The 18,290-nt window shown below is 53.6% G+C and overlaps 1 protein-coding gene across 6 annotated transcripts; it reads left to right on the top strand.

Annotated features, from left to right (window-relative positions):
* The first annotated feature begins 453 nt into the window (after window positions 1-453).
* On the top strand, window positions 454-10,649 carry IFFO1 (intermediate filament family orphan 1). Of its 6 annotated transcripts, XM_061365554.1 has the most exons (10): window positions 457-1,289; window positions 5,879-5,939; window positions 6,026-6,121; window positions 6,367-6,507; window positions 6,953-7,015; window positions 7,422-7,606; window positions 8,079-8,199; window positions 8,874-8,966; window positions 9,147-9,277; window positions 9,884-10,649. In XM_061365554.1, exons 1-10 carry the CDS (start codon window positions 586-588, stop codon window positions 9,984-9,986), a joined length of 1,698 nt encoding a protein of 565 aa, XP_061221538.1. In that variant the 5' UTR covers window positions 457-585; the 3' UTR covers window positions 9,987-10,649. The 6 variants fall into 6 exon arrangements, with proteins under 6 accessions (XP_061221534.1, XP_061221538.1, XP_061221532.1 ...); XM_061365550.1 differs by lacking the exon at window positions 6,953-7,015 and having other exon boundaries at window positions 454-1,289; window positions 6,367-6,516; window positions 8,079-8,187; XM_061365548.1 differs by lacking the exon at window positions 6,953-7,015 and having other exon boundaries at window positions 458-1,289; window positions 6,367-6,516.
* Window positions 10,650-18,290: the final 7,641 nt, after the last annotated feature.

Here is an 18,290-nt window from a genome sequence, read left to right on the forward strand (position 1 = left end):
TGAGGACAGCGAGGGGGGGTTGATGACAGTAATGTCCTTTTCAAGGGGGGCAGCACCGAGGAAAGCACGAAAGCTATGCAAATAGTTAATAACTTAAACAAAACAGCAGCAGCACAGGCACACTGGGTTGGTGCTGGGTTGGTTGAGGATGGGAAACGGTGCCCAGCGGGACTTCAGCTTGCGGTGATGGAGAAGGACCCCCCCGAGTCTCGCTGCTCGCTGGCCGCGCACGCCGCAGTCTGTTCTCCCGTGCCCCATCCCTTTGCCTGGGCAGCCCCGAAACCCGCCGGAGCGGACGCTGCTTCCCCCCCCATCATCCCCGGGTGAGGAGGGGCGAGGAGAGGGAGGTTTTCGCCTTGTCCCCTCCTCTGCTCGCTCCGCCCGGGGCTCGGGGCCGGGACTCGGGGCCGGGCGGGGGTAGCGTCTCCGGCCCCGCCGCATCCCCGCCGCAGCGGAAGCCGCGCCCCCGCCGCCCGGGCCGCCCGGGCGCAGCCCCCGGCGCATCCCTCCCCCCCGGCGGGGCCCTGATTGGCGCCGGCGGCTTCGGCTCCCCCCCCCCGACCCGCTCCCCGTCCCGCCGCCGCCATGAACCCGCTGTTGGGCCCCAACCTCTTCCTTCTGCCGCAGGAGCAGCAGGGGCTGCAGGGCCCCGAGCTGCCGCCGTCGCCCGCCGGCCGCCCCGCCGAGCCCCTCGGGGGGGAGCTGGCAGCCCCGCCACCCGCCGCTCCCTTTGCCGCGCCGCCCGCCGCCATGGCCCTCCGCAACGACTTGGGCTCCAACATCAGCGTCCTCAAGACGCTGAACCTGCGGTTCCGATGCTTCCTGGCCAAGGTCCATGAGCTGGAGCGGCGCAACCGGCAGCTGGAGAAGCAGCTGCAGCAGGCGCTGGAGGAGGGCGGTGGGAACCGGGGCCGCGGACCCCCGCGCCGCGACCAGGCGGTGCAGACCGGCTTTATCGGCCCCATCCGCTCCTTGGGGCTGGGGCTGGGGCTCGGGCTGGGGCTGGGGCCGGCCCGGGCGCTGGGTTCCCCCGGCTGCCGCCCCGGCTCGCCCGCTCAGCCATCCCCCTTCCCGACCGCCTCCCGCTTCATGCCCGGCACCATCTGGTCCTTCTCGCAAGCCCGGCGGCTGGGCCCGGGGCCGGAGACCACCCTGGTGCAAGGGCCGGGGGTCTCCTGGGTCCACCCGGACGGGGTGGGCGTGCAGATCGACACCATCACCCCCGAGATCCGGGCGCTCTACAACGTGCTGGCCAAGGTGAAGAGGGAGCGCGACGAGTACAAGCGCAGGTGAGAGGGGGCAGCGGGAGCGAGGGGCCGAAACCATCGCCGGGGAGGCTGCGGGGCTCTACCCGGTGGGTGCCGGTGTGGGAGAAGCAGAGCAGGGGGAGAGTCAGCCCTTGGCCTGGCTTCCCGAGAGTGCAGGCTCCATGCAGCGAGAGGTAGGGTCCTATAGCAAAACCACACAGCCCTGACAACACGCATCTGTGCCCGGGTCTCCTCGCTTTCCTCCTGGTGTTTGAACCCTATCGGGATGGTCACCTTACCAACCCGTCAGGAGGGACTAGAAATGCCTTTCCAAGCAGGGAAGAAATACCATGACTCCAGGAGCTGTCGTTTTAAAGGGAAGGGGGTCTGGAAATGCTAGTGAAGGAGGAGCAGCTGGAAAGTAGGTGAGAAAGGTGAATGTGCAGCAGTGAGCGGGTTTGGGTTGGAAAAGGCTGCTGGGAGAAGCCTTGGGATACATAGGAAGGGGCTCAGCAGGGTGGCTCCCCCAGGCCCTCCCTACCTCCAGTACTCTCTGGGGCAGTGCTTCAGCAGCAATGAGCAATGTGGGAGCACCCCACTCCTCAGGGGCTTTCCTCCTGACCCAAAATAGCTGTGGCTTGGCATGTGCCTTGGAGAAGCAGAATGCAAAGCTAATCTCTTGGCCGGTTCTTCTTTCCCGTGCCGGGCAGCCACCGCTCTCGCATCACTTCTGTTTCACCCCAGTTTCCGAAGCTGCTTCCAGATCCACATGTAGGATGAGATCAAGCCCAGGGATCCACGATGACATCTTATGCCTGTGGCTTTATAAGGCTTTGGCTGAGCAGGCTTGACTGCAGACTCTCCAAAGGCACTGAGCAAGGCACATGGAAAGGAAGAGTTGGCATCTGTTCTCCCCTACCGATTGCTGCGTGTACCTAAGGCCTTTTACTGTTAAGCCAGGGGTCAGGCCCCCTCTCCAGGGGCAGGCAGCTCTTCTTGCCTTGTGTTTTCAGACTGAATAGCAGAGAACTTGAGCCAGCTTTTTGGCTAGGAGGGCTCAAGGCTTAAAGCTGGGCAGCTGGAGGAGACCGAGTTGTGTTTGTTGGTGCTGCTCTGAGAGAGAGGGGAGCTTTTTGGAGCTGTCCTGCTCTGTCAAGTGGGCTTTGGGAAGGCTGCAGGGGGGTGATGGAGGGAGCAGGGATGCTGGGGCAGGCAGTGGTGCACCACAAGCTGCTACGGGCCAATGTTGTTGGTAGGATCTATTTTTGGACCGTGTTACCAGGAGCTGGGGGAAAGCAGACCCCACCCCCAGACCCTTTCCAGCACCGGGAGCTTTCTGATGGGTGCAGCCAGGTCCCAAACAGGGGAATGGAACAGGAGGATCCCATTTCCACACGCTTCCCCGTGCTGAGGGCTGACACCATGGAGCAGAGACTTCCCTGCCATGACTGGCTCTGACCTGGGACGGAGTGGCTGGTGTTATCCCTTTTCCACCTGCCTGGGAGCAGAGGGAAGAGGCCGTGTTAACACAAGGCTTCCCGTTTTGCTGACTTACAGCTTGGGTGCTTGAGCTTGCGCTTCAGGGCAGTGTTGCCACCATGCACCCCACAGCACTCAGTGCCACAGAGGAGCTTCTCATTGCATATGCAGGGCCTGGGATTTGAGTCTGGGATCTAGGAGAGGTGCAGGGGCAACAGGGTGGGACAAGGAGAGATGCAGCAGCAGGAGAGAGGCTCGCAGAAGCCATACTTGGGAGGAGTGGAGTGGACTGAGGCTGGATGGCTTGCAGAGGGGCAAATGGTGCCTGTGAGTGTCGTATAGACCTGCCAAGCGCTGGGGACCTGAAAGTCTCATCAGGTTTGTGCTGTCTGCTACACCTGTATTCTCAAGTAGTTTATACCTCGGATACTACAAGGAGAGGCTGGAGGTGAGTAGTGTTACGGCACAGTGTGTAAGTCACAGGATGCTTTGAGTTGGAAGGGACCTTTGAAGATCATCTAATCCAGCCCCCTGCCATGGGGTTTCACTAGATCAGGTTGCTCAAAGCCCTGACCTTGAACACTTCCTATGATGGGGCATTCACAGCTTCTCTGGGCAACCTGCTCCAGTGTCTCACCACCCTCATCATAAAAAAGTCCTTATTTATGTCGCATCTAAATCTACCATTTCAGTTTAAAACCATTGCCCCTTCTCCTGTCACTGGTAAAAAGTCCCTCTCCATCTTTCTCATAAGCCTTCTTTATATATTGAGAGGCTGCAAGAAGGTCCCATTGATGTATTTATCCTCCAAGGAGGTGCACCAAGCTGCAGGGCATTCGCCATCAAGATGAAGCTCAAACATAGTCCAAACATGGCCAGAGGGGGAAACTTCAAGCTTCGAGTTCAAATTCATCTTCGAGCCCCAAATTCAGGCTTCAAGCATGCCCTGTGGCACCAGGAGTGAGGCACCCCAGTGCCTTTTGCAGCAAAGGGGGGGTGGTTACAGATGGGGGGGTGTCTTTTTTACTAAGTGAGCTTCTTGAGAGGGCACACATGGGGGAATGGGTAGCGGGTGTATGGACAGCACTGCATCTTGTCACATCCCCTGCTCTGGGAGGCCTGCCCTATAGCTGGCAAGAAGATGGCCAGGTATATCTGCTGCTGGGACCCTCCTGCTCTCACTCTCTGCCTTCTCCCAGTGTTTCAGCCTTCAGGCAGGTTGTTGCTGTCTGGCAGCAGTGCAGGAAGGATGCGTGTCTCCCCTTGGCGTGGGGTTGTGTGGGTCGCTCCTTGCTTCCAGCCGGCAGCAACCGGGCAGCACTGGGCAGCACAGTGGGTGCAGTGCTGCAGGCAAGTTATTATTAGGAGTGGTGCATTGCAGGAGAGAGGTTTGGAACGGGTGGACGTGCAGATTCAGCACTGATGGGGTGAATCGCTGCTGCTTCCTGCCTTTAAACCGGTGTTTATCTGATCTGTGCTTGTGTGAAATGAGTTCTTCCAAGGGTTAGGAGCTGTGCTTTACTTCCCCAGTCAGTGCGGGCTATACGGAGAGCCGGAGGGAGGCGGGGACCAGAAAAGGGAGGAAGTGCCACGCTGGGAAAGATGGTAAAAACTATTTCTTATGATGGAAGACGTTTTTCTCCCTGGGGAGCGAGGCCTTGTTTGAGCAGTTCCCATATAAGGGCAGTTCTAGGTTTTATCTTTCTCCTTCCCTCTCTTCATCTCCTTTTCCCCCAGAGGGATGGAGCCCCCTTTGACTCCCCTTCTGTAGCTGCGGTGTGGAGCCAACACCACCATGCTTGCTTTGTCGTTGAGTTAGGAGCAGAGTTGCCAGCCTTAACAGCTTAGAGATTCAGAAGCTGGGGCTCTCCCACATCATCTGCTGTGGGATACCCCGAGACATAACAAATGGGAAGGCTTTTCATGCACTGTCTGGTCTCCTAGACCTAAGGGTTTATTTTTTGGACTTGGTGTGAGTAAGCTAGACGAGAGACTTTTCACATCCTTTTGGAGGGTCACGGTGCCGGTGTTGGTGCTTGCAAGCATGAAATAGAACCCAGAGATCACAGCACAAGGCAGGGCCCAGCTCTGGTTGCTTTCCCAGAGAAATCCCACTTTATTGGAGAACCCAGCTCGCCCAGAAGAGCCAGGAGCCGGGTGAGGATGCAGCAGCCTTGCCCTGTGCCACATCGCAGTGCACACACCAAACTGTGTGCTCTATGAGATAGTCATTTAGCAAAGAGCAGTACAGCCTGGTGGCCTCCCAGCAGATGATGGACTGGGCCAACACTGCAGCATAGGCCAAAATGATGATCTCACACAGCTGAAATACAATAATTGCTAGGTGATGTATATGGCAAGGCTGGGCACCTTGAAGCCCAGTCTTTTTGCAGAGCCTAATACAGTGCCCACCAGCCAACCTGGCACAAACTGGGACACTCCATCCTGCTCCCGTGTAGGATGGAACAGTGTTCTTTAATCTAACCTGTTATGTGGCAGTACAGCCAAGGGGACTTGTGCCCTGTTCTGGGTACTGTGGCCTGGTGCAGGGCAGCCCTCTGCGTTGGTACAGACACAAGAGCAGCCCTTCATTTTGGTGCACATCATGCTGCAGCATGGCTTGGCTTTAGGTTGGGGTTTGTACTTCTGAACAGCCCGAACTGCAGCACTGCAGCCATGCAAATGTGGTCCCAGATATGATGGAGATGGGGGCAACTCTGTTATATCTGCAATCCTGTTATTGAGTGTCAGTCCTGAACCTAATATGACCCAAAGCTTGAGGGGCTTAGGGCAGAGGTAGAGAGTCTGGTAGGGATATGTTGGGCCATGGGCCAGCCCCAGGGTGGCAGGGCCTGCAGAGCAGCTGCTGCATGCAGCCTGTGGTTGGTGTCCCCAGCTCCCCCCATTGGGGAGCCGTTGGCCAGCCCCCAGCAGGGACAGTGGAGAGCTGGTGGGGCAGGGTTTATGGCCGGGAGGGGGGCTGATGGGCTTGGCAGCTGCCGTCTTCTGCAAACAGGCAGTGATGCATTCCTGGGCACGTTCTCCTTCCCGTCATCACCCCCTCTTGGATAGCTTTGGGGTGAGCAGCTGCCGCTCCCTCCTCTCTCTTTGGCAAGGCTGGTGGGATCTGACCGGTGTGTTTGTCTCCCTAGATGGGAAGAGGAGTACACGGTGCGTGTGCAGCTTCAGGACCGGGTGACCGAGCTGCAGGAGGTGAGTATCGCTGTCCCCCTCCTTCCCCTGCGCCCCAGCTGCCCTGTGCTGACACTGACTTGCACATCTCCCTTTGCCCGATGCAGGAAGCCCAGGAAGCTGAAGCCTGCCAGGAGGAGCTGGCCATGAAGGTGGAGCAGCTCAAGGCAGAGCTTGTTGTCTTCAAGGGACTGATGAGCAATGTGAGTCCCTAACCCCTCTCCGACCTAGCAGCAGTGTCCTACCCACGTAGTGGGGCTGCAGAGAAAAGCAGTTCCTTGGTGGGGCATGTCCAGCACAGTGGTATACTGGCAGGGTTGGTCCAGGGTGCAGCGAGCAAAGTGGGGATGCAGATGGAGTGCTGCAACACAGGGGATAATGTGGAGATTGCTGTTTGCCTTGCCTAATGCTCCTCCTTTGCCTCCCTCCTGGGGTGCTGTGGGTTCAGAACATCACGGAGCTGGACACCAAGATCCAGGAGAAGGCCATGAAGGTGGACATGGACATCTGCCGGCGCATTGACATCACTGCCAAGCTGTGCGACGTGGCACAGCAGCGAAACTGTGAGGACATGATCAAGATGTTTCAGGTGAGGAGCGTCTGCTGCTGCCCCAGGCTCAGCCACCGGCTCTGGGGAGGAGAGTTCCTGAAGGAGGTAGAAGAGACAACACCAGCCCCCTGCTAGGGGAGACACTTGGTCACCCTTGCTCCTTGCCGTCCCTTGCTCTCTGTCTCTCTTGGGAGGACCAGGTGAAAGGGCACAGAGAGGAGGTGGCAAGCTCCAGATGTTGCTTTGGGCCCCGAGAGTCCCCTCAACCTCTTGCTGACCTGTTGCTCTGGGCCCGGGGATCCCGCAGTGGTAGGGGAGCAGCTGCAGGAGGGAGATGGGTTGCTTGAGTGTCTGTCTCTAACTCCATCTCTCTCCTTCCCCTTCCCCTCTCCGTCATCTTCTCTCTGTCTCTCTTCTCTTTCCCTGTCTCTTTTCTCTTTCTGGATGTCGCTGCCTTTCTGTCTCGCTCTTTTTGTCCTTACAGAAGCAATTGGTTAGTTCCATTCAGTTGGGAAAGTGTACAAATTCTAAACTTTGTGTAAATAAGGTCGGACTGTAAATACTGACGTATGTCACCTCCTTCAGACTCTTGTCTTTTTTCCTGTTTCTGTCACTGTGTTTCCCTGTTTCTGTACGGGGCTGGTGGGTGATTTGAGTTTTTCTGCAGTAAAGCCACGTTGTTATTTTCTCATCAGATTCACAGATCCCATCTTTAGTTGCTTAGTTTTAATTTTAGGAAATGCTAAAACCATGTTTTATCCATTGCACCATCTTTAACCTGATCATAATGAGCCCATCTCTCTCTTCTTTCTCTCTCGCTTTTCTTCCTTCCTTTCTTCCTTTTTCTCTTTCTTTCTCTCTTTCCCTGCCTTTCTGTCCCTCTGCCATTCCTTTCCCCTCCATCTCCTCCTGACTGCCTGCTCCCGACCTCGGACCCGGCCTCGTTTCTGTAGTCTCTGCACTTGTCTCCCGTTAAGGTCCCAGCCTCGGTGGGGCGGAAGCGGGAGCGCAAGCAGGTCAGCGACGAAGACACCTCGCTGTCAGAGAGCGATGCCTCCAGGAAACCTGAAGAGGAAGAGGAGGACGAGACCACGGCCATGAGTATCAATGAGGAAATGCAGAGGATGCTGAACCAGCTGTGAGTGCAGCTCTTCCGCACCTCTGCCACCGGTGCAGAGCCAGGCTCCAGCACCAGGGTCCCCGCTGCTGCTTGGAATGGGGGGTGCAGGGAGGGCTGCGGCTCCCCTCGCAGGGGAGGGTGAGATGGGAAATGCTGCTGCAGGGTGCATATACCCTATGCTCTGCAGCACAGTGGGACTAGCCACCTGGGAGACCTGAGTCCACCCGTGATGCGGGTGGAAGCTGGTCCAGCTCCCATCCTCTTGCCCCCTTCCCACCTTTTATGAGTCCCTGCCTGAATTCTCCAGGGCTCCTGAATAGCGCTTTCCCATTCCACTGTTGGGTTTGGGCACGCTCGAGCTCACCCTGACCAGACCTCCAAGGGCTGCAGCCCTGCCTGTTAGTGGGGACGAGGCTTTCAGCACTGGTGCAGCCTTCTGCCTGCTGGGGTTTTCCTGCTGCGTGCTGATACGCTGTTCCCTTGCCCCCAGGAGGGAATATGACTTTGAGGATGACTGTGACAGCCTCACGTGGGAGGAGACAGAAGAAACGCTGCTCCTCTGGGAGGACTTCTCTGGATATGCCATTGCAGCCGCAGAGGTGCAGGGGGAGGTAACAGTGGTGTCAGGTCCCCACAGTGTGAATCAGCCTTGGGCTGGGACACTCGGTCCTGCCTGAGCCTGGGAAGATGCTCCCTCAAAGACCAGACTTCAGAGCCTCCATCCCTTGCAGGCCTGTACAGATGCTTCCTCTCTACATCCCATCTTCTCTACGTGAATTCCTTACTGCGTCCGTGTGAAGGTCTCCTTGTTAGACAGACTGGGGATGTGTAGCATGAAAGATGTGCTGAGGGCATGGCCCACATATGGGGACAGCCACAGCCCTCCCAGTAGAGAAAACCTCCTCTAGCTGGGCTGCTCTCTGGTGGGCTCTCCAGCCCACTGTGCATCAACTCTGCCCAAACAGAGGCCTCAGTGTCTGCCCAAATTGCTCACCATTTCACATCTTCAGCCCTCAGCACTCTCTATGGGATGTGTTGCACTTGGGGGTGGTCTGTGCTCTCCAAAGCTTCTGGGCAATGGCTGGGCTTGTTCTGGTCTGACGTGCTCACTGCCCTGCGTCTCCCTACCCCATGTTGGCAGAACTGGCTTGTGCCTCATTTATACTACACTGGTTATGTTTTCCCAGTGCTGCCAGTTCTTTCTCTGATATCTCTCTCTCTTGCCTTGGTTCCTCATGTTGGATGCTTCCCTGCCTCTAAACATGCCATCTCCTCCCTCCAACAGCAAGATGACAGCCTGGAGAAGGTGATCAAGGACACAGAGTCACTGTTCAAGAGCCGTGAGAAGGAGTACCAGGAAACCATTGACCAAATAGAGGTAGGAGGAGGAAGTGAGGATGGGATGGCACAGAACGGGGTGGAGCGGAGTGAATGTCCAGGGAGGGAGACACCATGCTGGAGCTGGTGGTCGGTGACGGGGCAGCAGCTTTGGGCCTGGCGATGCCCCTTGCCCTGCACTGTGCCTTGGGCTTATCTCTGCACCATTTCCCTTGTGCAGCTGGAGCTGGCCACAGCCAAGAACGACATGAACCGCCACCTGCACGAGTACATGGAGATGTGCAGCATGAAGCGAGGCTTGGACGTGCAGATGGAGACGTGCCGGCGGCTCATCACCCAGTCTGGGGACCGGTGAGCTTCAGCGGGAGGGTTGGGATACCCGTGCTCTGGGCAAGGACTGGAGCCAGGGTGGTGGTGAGTGGGAGCTCCATGGGGTAATACTTGTGCCCGGCACAGAGAGAGCACAGTTCCCAGGAGCTGTTGAGTTCCTGGTGACCAGCATCCACACAGGTCGTGGTGCCACCTCTGCAGAAGGTGGGTTGTGCACAGGAGTCAGTTTTGATAGGTGAAGCCATCTCATCTCTATCGCACCCAGGTGGTGTGCAGGGACATCATAGAAGTCCCCACAGGCATGTGGAGCCAGGGTGGCTCCAGGCAGGAGCCCTCTGTGGTGGGCTTTCACTGACCCCTATTCTCACATGCCTTGGTAGGGTCCTCCTCTGGGCAGACCCCTCCAGCACCAGCTCTGCTTCATGCTCTGGACCTCCCTGATGGTGTCCTCTGGGACACCCTCACCAACCTCTAAGGATTCCCACAGACCCACACGTGCCCCACAGGAGTGAAAGAGACACTATAAAGCTTCTCTCCTCCTTGCTCTGGTGCCCTTTGCTCACAGTGAACTGGGTCCTTTCTGTCCCTCTGGTCAGTGCTGTGACTGTTGCCCTTTACTCTTCACAGAAAGTCTCCTGCCTTCACCCCAGCCTCCAACAGCGAGTCAGCCCCGAACGAGGAGAGTGAGGAGTCCGACCGTGACCCTCCCAGTGACGCTTCCATCAGATAATGAGGGGAGGCCCCGCTCTGTTGGACACCCTTCCTGGTACAGGGGTGCCTGAGCCATGCCTGAGAGAGACTGTCAGGGCCATGGAGCTGCTGGTAAACGTCTGTCGCCCAGGCTCACTCCCGTTTTGGGGAGCTTGGCAGATCCCGCACCCCCTTGCCACCAGATACTCGCACATGGGAATAGCTAGATAGACCTGAGAGCCCTTGTTGGGGCTGCTCAGCCTCCAGCCCCTTCTCTATTCCCTTTCCCTGCTTCGGTTAAACCACGGTTTGGGCAGGAAGGCTCCAAACCTGCCACGGTGGCATTCACCAGGACCTGTTCCCAGGTTCCTCCAGACCCACCTCCTCCGTCCTGGTACGCATTGTCCTGCCCCTGCCCTCCCTGCACCACATGGAGCCGAACAAGAGCCGTTATCTTCCTGCAAACTGGACCTGACACTGGTGCCAACTGGACCGAGCCTGGGATGCTCTCTGTCCTTGCTGCTGGCCGGGTGCCTGGCTGGTCCCCGTGCCAAGCCGAGCACCCCAATTCCCCGCTGCCTCCTCCAGGTCAGGGGCTGAGCCCCGCTCATGGTGCACTTTGCTTTGCCGCCCGTTGGCGGTGCGCTCGTGTCTGTGTTACAGGGACAAGGGGTCATTAAATGGGACAGTTTCCTTTTCTACAGCTTGGCTGGGTTTGGGCTTTCCTTGTGCTGCATGGCTTGAGGTTGGGGTTGTCCTCCACCGGACCCCCACATCCACGGCAGTGGGGGACTCCCATGGGACGTTCCTGGCCTTTGGGTGTGCTAGATGGGGCAAGATCCCTGTTCTGGGAGCCACTGGCTCTTGATGGGCTATGTGTAGCACTGGTGCTGCATTGGGTGCCTTATTCTTAACCGGTATCATCACTGATGCTGAGGCTGTGGGGTTGAAAATGAAGCCAAATGTGTCTCACAGCTTGTGGACCTTCCTCTCCCAGCGCTTGGGCTCCTCTGCCACACCAAGGTATCAATCCCAGAGCATCTTCTTGCTTGCCCTCAACCCCACATCCAACTTCTGTGTAACCACAGTGGGGGTTCCCCTGTCCTACCTTCTGTGCTGGCGTTTGCCTGGCTGGGCCTTGCACATTCTCCTCTGATGATGGGAGGCTGGGGTCTGGCAGGAGCGGGTGAGCAGCCTGCCGACAGGCAGTGTTCTGCAGGGCTGTTTGCTGACCCGGGTTATACAGCCAAGGCAGGCAATGCTCCAGAGAGAAAAAAGCTTCTCTCAAGGTCCTGAAGAGAAGAGAAAGTAGATGACGTAAGATTAGATAAGAAAGGTAAAATGAGGGCTGAGGGATGCAACAGTTTTATCTCTGTAGGTTTGGCTTGGGAAGCGAGCACTGACGTGCACTTGAGCTGTAAGCACAGGCGCATCCTCACACTGCAGTGCAGAGGGTTGGTGTTTGGGCAGGGTGAGGTTCTCTGCCTGTGCCTGCAAGACATGTTAAGGCATGTGCTGGTGTTGAGCGTGGGCTAAGCTGGCTGGTTACAGTGGGCATCGCGGTGGGGCAGGAGACATGAGGAAACCCCCAGGGCAGGGTGCAGCTCCTGAGCGAAGCCCTGCTGTGGCTGGGCTCCCACTCACAAGTGCCATCTTCACCTCTCAGGGGAGCAGCAGGGTATCAGCAGAAGGGTACCCCCTGCCCTGGCTGTGAGAGACAGCGGGAGGTGAGGGCCTCTGCCCGCCCTGAGACAGGGTCTTCATCTCCTCACCTCCCCTCCATGCCCCCTTACCAACTGTTTCTGCTTCTTCCCTTGTTCTTCCTAAAGGAGCTAAAGCCAGAGGAAATACTGTAAGCTGGCCTTTTCTTTTGAGTGGTGATGGCTCCTGCACAGTAGATCAGAGATCATGTTCTGCCCTGCCTGAAGGATCTTCTGGTTCATGTAAATCCCCTTTCCAGCACGTGTCTTTGCAGCATCTTCTGTTCTTTCTCTGCTGTGGAGATGTCTGTGAGTGGCTGGCTAAGCCTGCCTTCCCCTGTGCATAACCCATGACGTGTACCTTGGCCTCTCAGTACTTAAGAAACCCACAGGACTATAGAGCATGTTCCCTGAGAGATTTCAAGTGTGAAGCACAGACAGGTGCTGCCAGATGCCTGTGTACCAAGACCCATGCGGACCCCAGCCCTGCACTGCTCATCAGAGCTTCATTTGCAGTGAAGCCGAGACCTACCCCACGCATGTGTTCTCTGTATTATCAACAATAGGCTCAGACCCCCAACCACGGTGACAGCCCCTGACATCTCACTGCAGGGCATGCAGTGCTGATCCTTTGCCTCAGCAATTTCTCAGCATGAGGAGCACGGCCCAAGGCCCCCAGTATGAGGCAGATCATCTCTCCTCCATCAACCTGTCCATCAGTGGTGACCCCGTATCTTTGATGCAGGATATGAGAAGATGTGAACCTTCCATCTGTTCCCTGTGGGCTCCTCTTTATTCCTGACGGAGTATCTAGCCTACTTTACCAGGAGCCCTGCTGGGAACCATGGTGCCTAAGAGCTGCTCAGCACTGTGTTGCTTCTCACATCCCTAACCTCATCCCTTTTCCAGGATGATGCTTGACAATCTCTGCTCAGGAAGTGATATCAGAAGAAAGCCTAACAGAGACCTAGGTCATGGCTGCTTGATCTTTCTGAACACTTCCTGGTCTGTATTCATCTCACAGGCAATAACTGTATCTTATTTCCCCTTAGGCTCTAGCCCATTCAGAAATGTTAGATGGCCTAGGCTTTCTGAAGGATGTGGTTGCAGGGGCAGCTTGGGTGTGGATGGAGTGGGCCTTTTCCTATTCTAGATCAAGATGATAAATGGATGAAACGAACTTTGGAGGAGTGGGACAGTTACTCTTTCCAGCTGACCGTGCTCACCCATGAGCATGTTGCAGCTGAGTCTGATATGGTCCTTAGTGCACCAGCACAGACCCTGGCACCCAGGGGACTAAGTCCTGTCTCACTCAGTGTACGTACGTTAATGTTTACTGCTCAAGTACAGTCCACGCATTGATGTCTTACTGAATGGGGTTAAATGGCAGGATGCATCCAGGCCATCCCTCTGTCAGCACCCGTCTTTGAACTGTGGCTGCTGCCATTGACCTCCATGGTTGTTTGTCCAAGACCATCCTTATAGAATTCCTTCTCTCTGGACTGGCAGTGAGGTCTTCCCACTGAATATTTAGGCAGGGTGATTCACCCTCCCCACCCTATAGAAGTCCATGTTGATGGAGACTTAAGCAGTCTGGAGCCATGCTAGTGATTGTTCTGGCTTCTCCCTCCACAGCACTTGGACCATTGTGTGTAGGTGAGGACGAGCACAACCTCTGTATCAGCAGTGGGAGCAGCACAAAATCCCCTCCCTTGAGGCAAGAGCTGTCCTTGGGCTGGGACAGACCCACTTGTGAGCATCCTGCCTCCACAAGGTGCTGAGGGAGACAATCAACCTTTGAGTTGGGGGTGAGAGATGTAGTTTGCTGCCATGGCCAATGTGCTCCATGCCCTGTGCTGAGATCAGCCTCTTGGCAATGGATGTCAGACTGTGCCAGGCATTTTGCAGAAGTGAGCCCTGGCTCCCTGCTGAATGCGTTTCTGATGCTGTGGATGCAGAGTCCTTCCCTGTCCCTTCGCTACTCAAGTTCCCTAGGAGTCATCTGAAAGGTTAACTCTCATTCTCAGAGGCCATCTATGGTAGAATAGCTTTGATACCAGCCCCACCGAGTTTGTAGATGAAGACTATCAGATCTTCCCACAGAGGGGATGGGAAGCATCACCCTGCTTATACCTCATCATGTGGATGTGGAACGTTCTCAGTGGCTATAGAGAGGGTTCAGTCAGACTGACTACTAAGTAGCCTAGATCTTATTCCCTGTATTGAGCAAGTGTGCTGAGTGCCTTCACTCAGTCTTGGATCCCATCTATGTTAGATCATATCTCAGAACTGTAAGAGTCTGACTCGTCCATCCACTCAGTTAAGGTCCTGTATTTTCCACCCAGCACCTTTCCACTGAAGATGCTGTCCCACATGACTCAGTTTTGTGTGAGTTAGCTTTTCCCTGTTCCAGGATTCCTTAGGTGGACCTAAATGTGATGCTGACAGCCTCTGCTGGAGCAACTTTTGCTTCCCTGGTAAACCGTTTATTATTCTGTTTATCCTGTTTCTTAACCAAGAGGTAGGAGAGATCAGAGCTGCATAGAATGTTGTTCCTATTTCTAGCTTTGAGCTGCGAGATTGGCTTTCCTAAGCCTTGTACCTCTGCTACAAAGCTTCATTTGTTCTCAAGAAGGCCATATTCTTTATGGTTTGTGCTGTCTCTGATACCTGTGGCACAGAGTGTCCCAGAACTTGCACATGATGAAAGATGTCACATACTCTGGTTACAGGCAAGAAGCTCTCCTTTTGAGAGGTCAGAATTAGCACAGAACACAGTGGAGTGTTGTGTCCTTGGAGGTGCACCCGGATGATGCATGGACAGGCCTCAGAAAACTTTTGGCAAGCCTCTATGCATGGTAAGTAACACTGGGAGCAGCAGTAAGACAGCATGGAGAACTGAGCGTGCTACAGACAGCTTTAAGGAAGCCCAGTCACAAGGGAAAATCCTATGAGATCATAAGAGGTGTTTTAGGTGTGAATTTTCTGAATGCTTGGGACACTTTCTCTTAAGATGGGAACAAGGAGAGGATGCTGTAGGTCCTCTGGCAGCGGGGGTTACAGATTTCCAGCTTGGAGAACAGCTGTAAGACCTGGGAAGGTTCTATGGTAACGCTGTAGAAAAGGAGTTCAAGCAGCCACCAAAAGGCATCACCATCATGCTGGACCAGTACCACAGTAGATGGGAAGAGGCAGCGTTTTCACCTTCAACAGCAGACTGCATGTGGAGAAGGTGGAAATGGAAGTTCTCAGGGTAGGAGCAAATGTGGGTAATGGGTATTTTTAATGTTCACAGCCACATCACAGAAGTGCCAGCTCACCAGTCTGACTTGTTGGGTAAAGGTGGAATGGGCAAGAACAGTTGTGAATTGGGTTGCAGTCTGTGCTAGAAATCAGAGCCCCATAAATATGCTCTGACATACAGTTGTGTCAAGGCACTGAAGTGTCTTCCATATACACCTGAATTCCTAAACAAAAGGCGGTGATTCATTTTCTAAGTGCCTCTCTGCTTTGTGTGAAAAGGCAATGGAAGTCTTTGGCTGGGGATACTGGAGAATACGCTGTGCTGTGGAGTTGCTTATCAACTTAGAAATGATGGCGTGCCCAAGTAAGGCAATGATGATGACAGATGAAGACTGGGTTAGGATTGATGCTTGCCTAAAAGACAAGGGATCAAGTGAGAAACAAATGAAGATGTCACCCAGGATAAAATGCCATAAGAGAGTATTGCATGGTGTTATTTAGCCATTTCTTACAGTGAAGTAAAGGGAAGTATTAAAGTTGTTCAGAACAAGGTCTTCAGCTACTCGTATCACCTCAAGGAAAAAGCCTCACCATAGCTGCATGTCTAAGGACACTAATGAGTTGTTCTGGTTATAGTTAAGAAAAAAATCAATCCCAGCAGTAATATAAACCTATTGACTTAGGTGAAACTGGAAAACATACCAAAATGGGGCATAAAAAAGGGGAAGTGCTCACCAGCTGTGTCTGCTCTGTATTTGGAAAGAATGCGGTCAGAGGGGAATGATGAAGCACTTTGCAGGCCATTAGCAATTAAGGAGGATCCTTGACAGGATCTTCTCGGAATAAACCCTTCCCCATTTCCAGGCACAGGTGACCTAGAGGATGCTAATGCAGGCGGTGCTATAGGGGTGAAAAGGCTCCTGGCAAAGTCTGAGGCTGCTTGGGGTAAGTGATGCTGGGGAAAAAGCAGAGAGCTGTTGTTGTGCCCCTGCAGACAGTGTGGGTTAGTCCCCAGTGGTGGTGAGGAAGCTTTGGCTGCTGCAATCCCCGGTTTGCTGGTGGTGGTTTTTAAATGCATTGGGGAAAGCAGTTATAAAAAGGCTGAGTGGATGGGTGGGCAGGTGACGTCAGTGATGGGTCTGCCGGGCCACGTATGAAAACCAATGAGAAACCAGTGGAGGGGGGAAGGAGGAGGTGGAAATCATGAAGGAATGGGGAAAATCTGCACAGATTTGTGGAGGGAGAAGGAATGGACAGACAAAACTGATACTGTTTTTGATGCGTGGAAATGATACAGGCTCAAAAGGAGTAAATATCTCAGTCCAAAATGCCAAGAAGCATTAAAATATATTTTTATATAAAGTGAGAACATATATATATATAGCCAATGTTTAAGCTGTGCATAGATACCTCTGAGAGCAAAAAATACTAGTGACTAACCATGCCCTGTACAACAGGAGGGCTCAAAAGCACCCTCATGTGACTTCTCAGCCAGATGCTGAAGCTGATGGCATCTTCAAGCATTTGTGTGTGCTTTGCCCCGCTTTGCATCACAAATCAGAGTAGGTGAAGCAAAAACTCCTCACCATGCTTTGAGAGGGAAAATGTTAGTTATTTTGCTCCTTAAAAACATGAAAGGCAAGGAAGCATTTTTGCCCAGTGCATGAAGTTACTTTGTGATGATGCCAGTTTAGTCAGGCTGAGAAAGGCGTATTATAGGGGTCTGAGGAGGTGGGGAAGCTGGAGGCTATGTGCATTCAGTGAGATTTCAGTATCTGCTTGGGGTCCAGCACCTAAACCAGTATCTCAGTAACTAAAAACCTGCAGATTACAAACTACCTATGGCTTTTTTCTGTCCAAACACTTAGAGCAAGGCCAGAAAAGGTTGCTCGTTTGTTCGGGGGAGAGCTGGGCACCTTTCCAGTGTCAGTTGTCTCCCCCATTACGTGTATTACTTTTCATTTAGCAACCTAGAATTTCACCCATTTTAATACCCCAGCCACAAGATCCTTCTGCACCTTTCCACAGGCTGGTTCAATGTTGAATGGCCTGCATCGTTTTGCACAAACAACAAGTCTTGGCAGCCTGTGCTCTAAATTGTTCTGAAGGTGTTGAATGGAAACAACCCTGGGGCAGATGTCTTCAGACACTGTCTTAAGACTGCATCTTCTCAGTCACCATCAGCCTTGCCACTTGTTTTCAGTCTGGAGAGGGTGGTTTTCCCTGTTCTGGGGCAGTTCAGGTCCTTTGAAAGGCTTTGCCAGTCTATTTCATCCTAAATCCTGTTGCTCTTCCTCATGTGTGTGTGTGGGGTGATGATGCAAGAGGTGAATTACTTATAGCACACACTTACCTATTCATCCATTTCGTGCTGGAGACCGCATCTGGATCTGGCACCTGGTACTGAGGGTTTGCTGCCCTTCATGTTCTCCAGTCCTGATGCTTCAGTCTCATTGCTGCTGAGGAAAATCTCTTGCTGGAAATAACCCAAAAGCTCCTGTAATGGCAGAAAATCAGTTTTACTCTTCTACCATGGCCTTATCTTCCCTAATCACTCCCATGCAGCTTTTTGGCAGCTTTCTTGTCTCCTCCATGCATTCCAAGATACATTTGAAAAAGGTTTTCATGCTACCTTTTCTATTTGTCCCAGTTTCCTGAAAAGTCTGCCTTTTTTTGGCTCTTAAAGTGTAATTTGCTAGTATTTATGAGGTTTTCTTCTATATTCATTTGACTACAGCTTTTTGACAGCTGCCTTTTCAAATCTGATGCAGAATAACCCAGTACTACTGTTCCTTCTAGGAACATTTAATTGAGGATAATTCCCTCAAGAAGATGATGTTTCTATAGTAAGATAATATAAAGTTACCTGTCCTGTAGTAAGGAATTACATTCAGCTCAGAAGAGTAAGTAGCACATCATTTGCCCAAAGGTAGGTGGCTTGTTTCTGACGTGCTATTGAGTCCTGCCAATGCCCACAGGGGTGTTTGAGTACCCTGAGTTTAAGTCATGAACCTGCATTTTGCGAATGGCATCTGATACAAAGGAGCTTGGAACGTTATCAAGGTGTTTTTCTTATGCAACTGTGCAATATATTCCTTGTGTCACAGTCTGTCCTACCAGAGACCTGTATTTCCCCTTCCTTGCACAGGTCAACTGCTTTGCTCAAAGACTCTTAATTCAGAAGTGGACAGATTAAGTTTTAAATGTCTGAGACTTCTTTTGCTGTCCCATTTTGTTACATTTTGATGTGGTTTTCACTACATGGCATCTTAATGCTGAAGTTTCATGCTGGCATCTTGAGAAGATGGTCTGAGGACAATTAGCTGTTTCTTGGGGGAGCAGTGGTATGGTAGTGCATAAAAATGCCAATGGACTTTAATGTGTCTAAACATTCAAAAGTA

Source organism: Neopsephotus bourkii, unplaced genomic scaffold (genome assembly GCF_033783945.1).
Source record: "Neopsephotus bourkii isolate Nb327-2 ecotype Australia unplaced genomic scaffold, CSIRO-AGI_Nbou_v1 NB_1287, whole genome shotgun sequence".
Classification (NCBI taxonomy): domain Eukaryota; kingdom Metazoa; phylum Chordata; class Aves; order Psittaciformes; family Psittacidae; genus Neopsephotus; species Neopsephotus bourkii.

Excerpts from the sequence above, each read along its gene's own strand:
- IFFO1 (XM_061365554.1), top strand. The coding sequence starts at position 586 with ATGAACCCGCTGTTGGGCCCCAACCTCTTCCTTCTGCCGCAGGAGCAG. Across the intron at positions 7,016-7,421 it reads CTAAACTTTGTGTAAATAAG|TCTCTGCACTTGTCTCCCGT; the intron begins GTCGGACTGTAA and ends TCGTTTCTGTAG. Across the intron at positions 7,607-8,078 it reads CAGAGGATGCTGAACCAGCT|GAGGGAATATGACTTTGAGG; the intron begins GTGAGTGCAGCT and ends CCTTGCCCCCAG.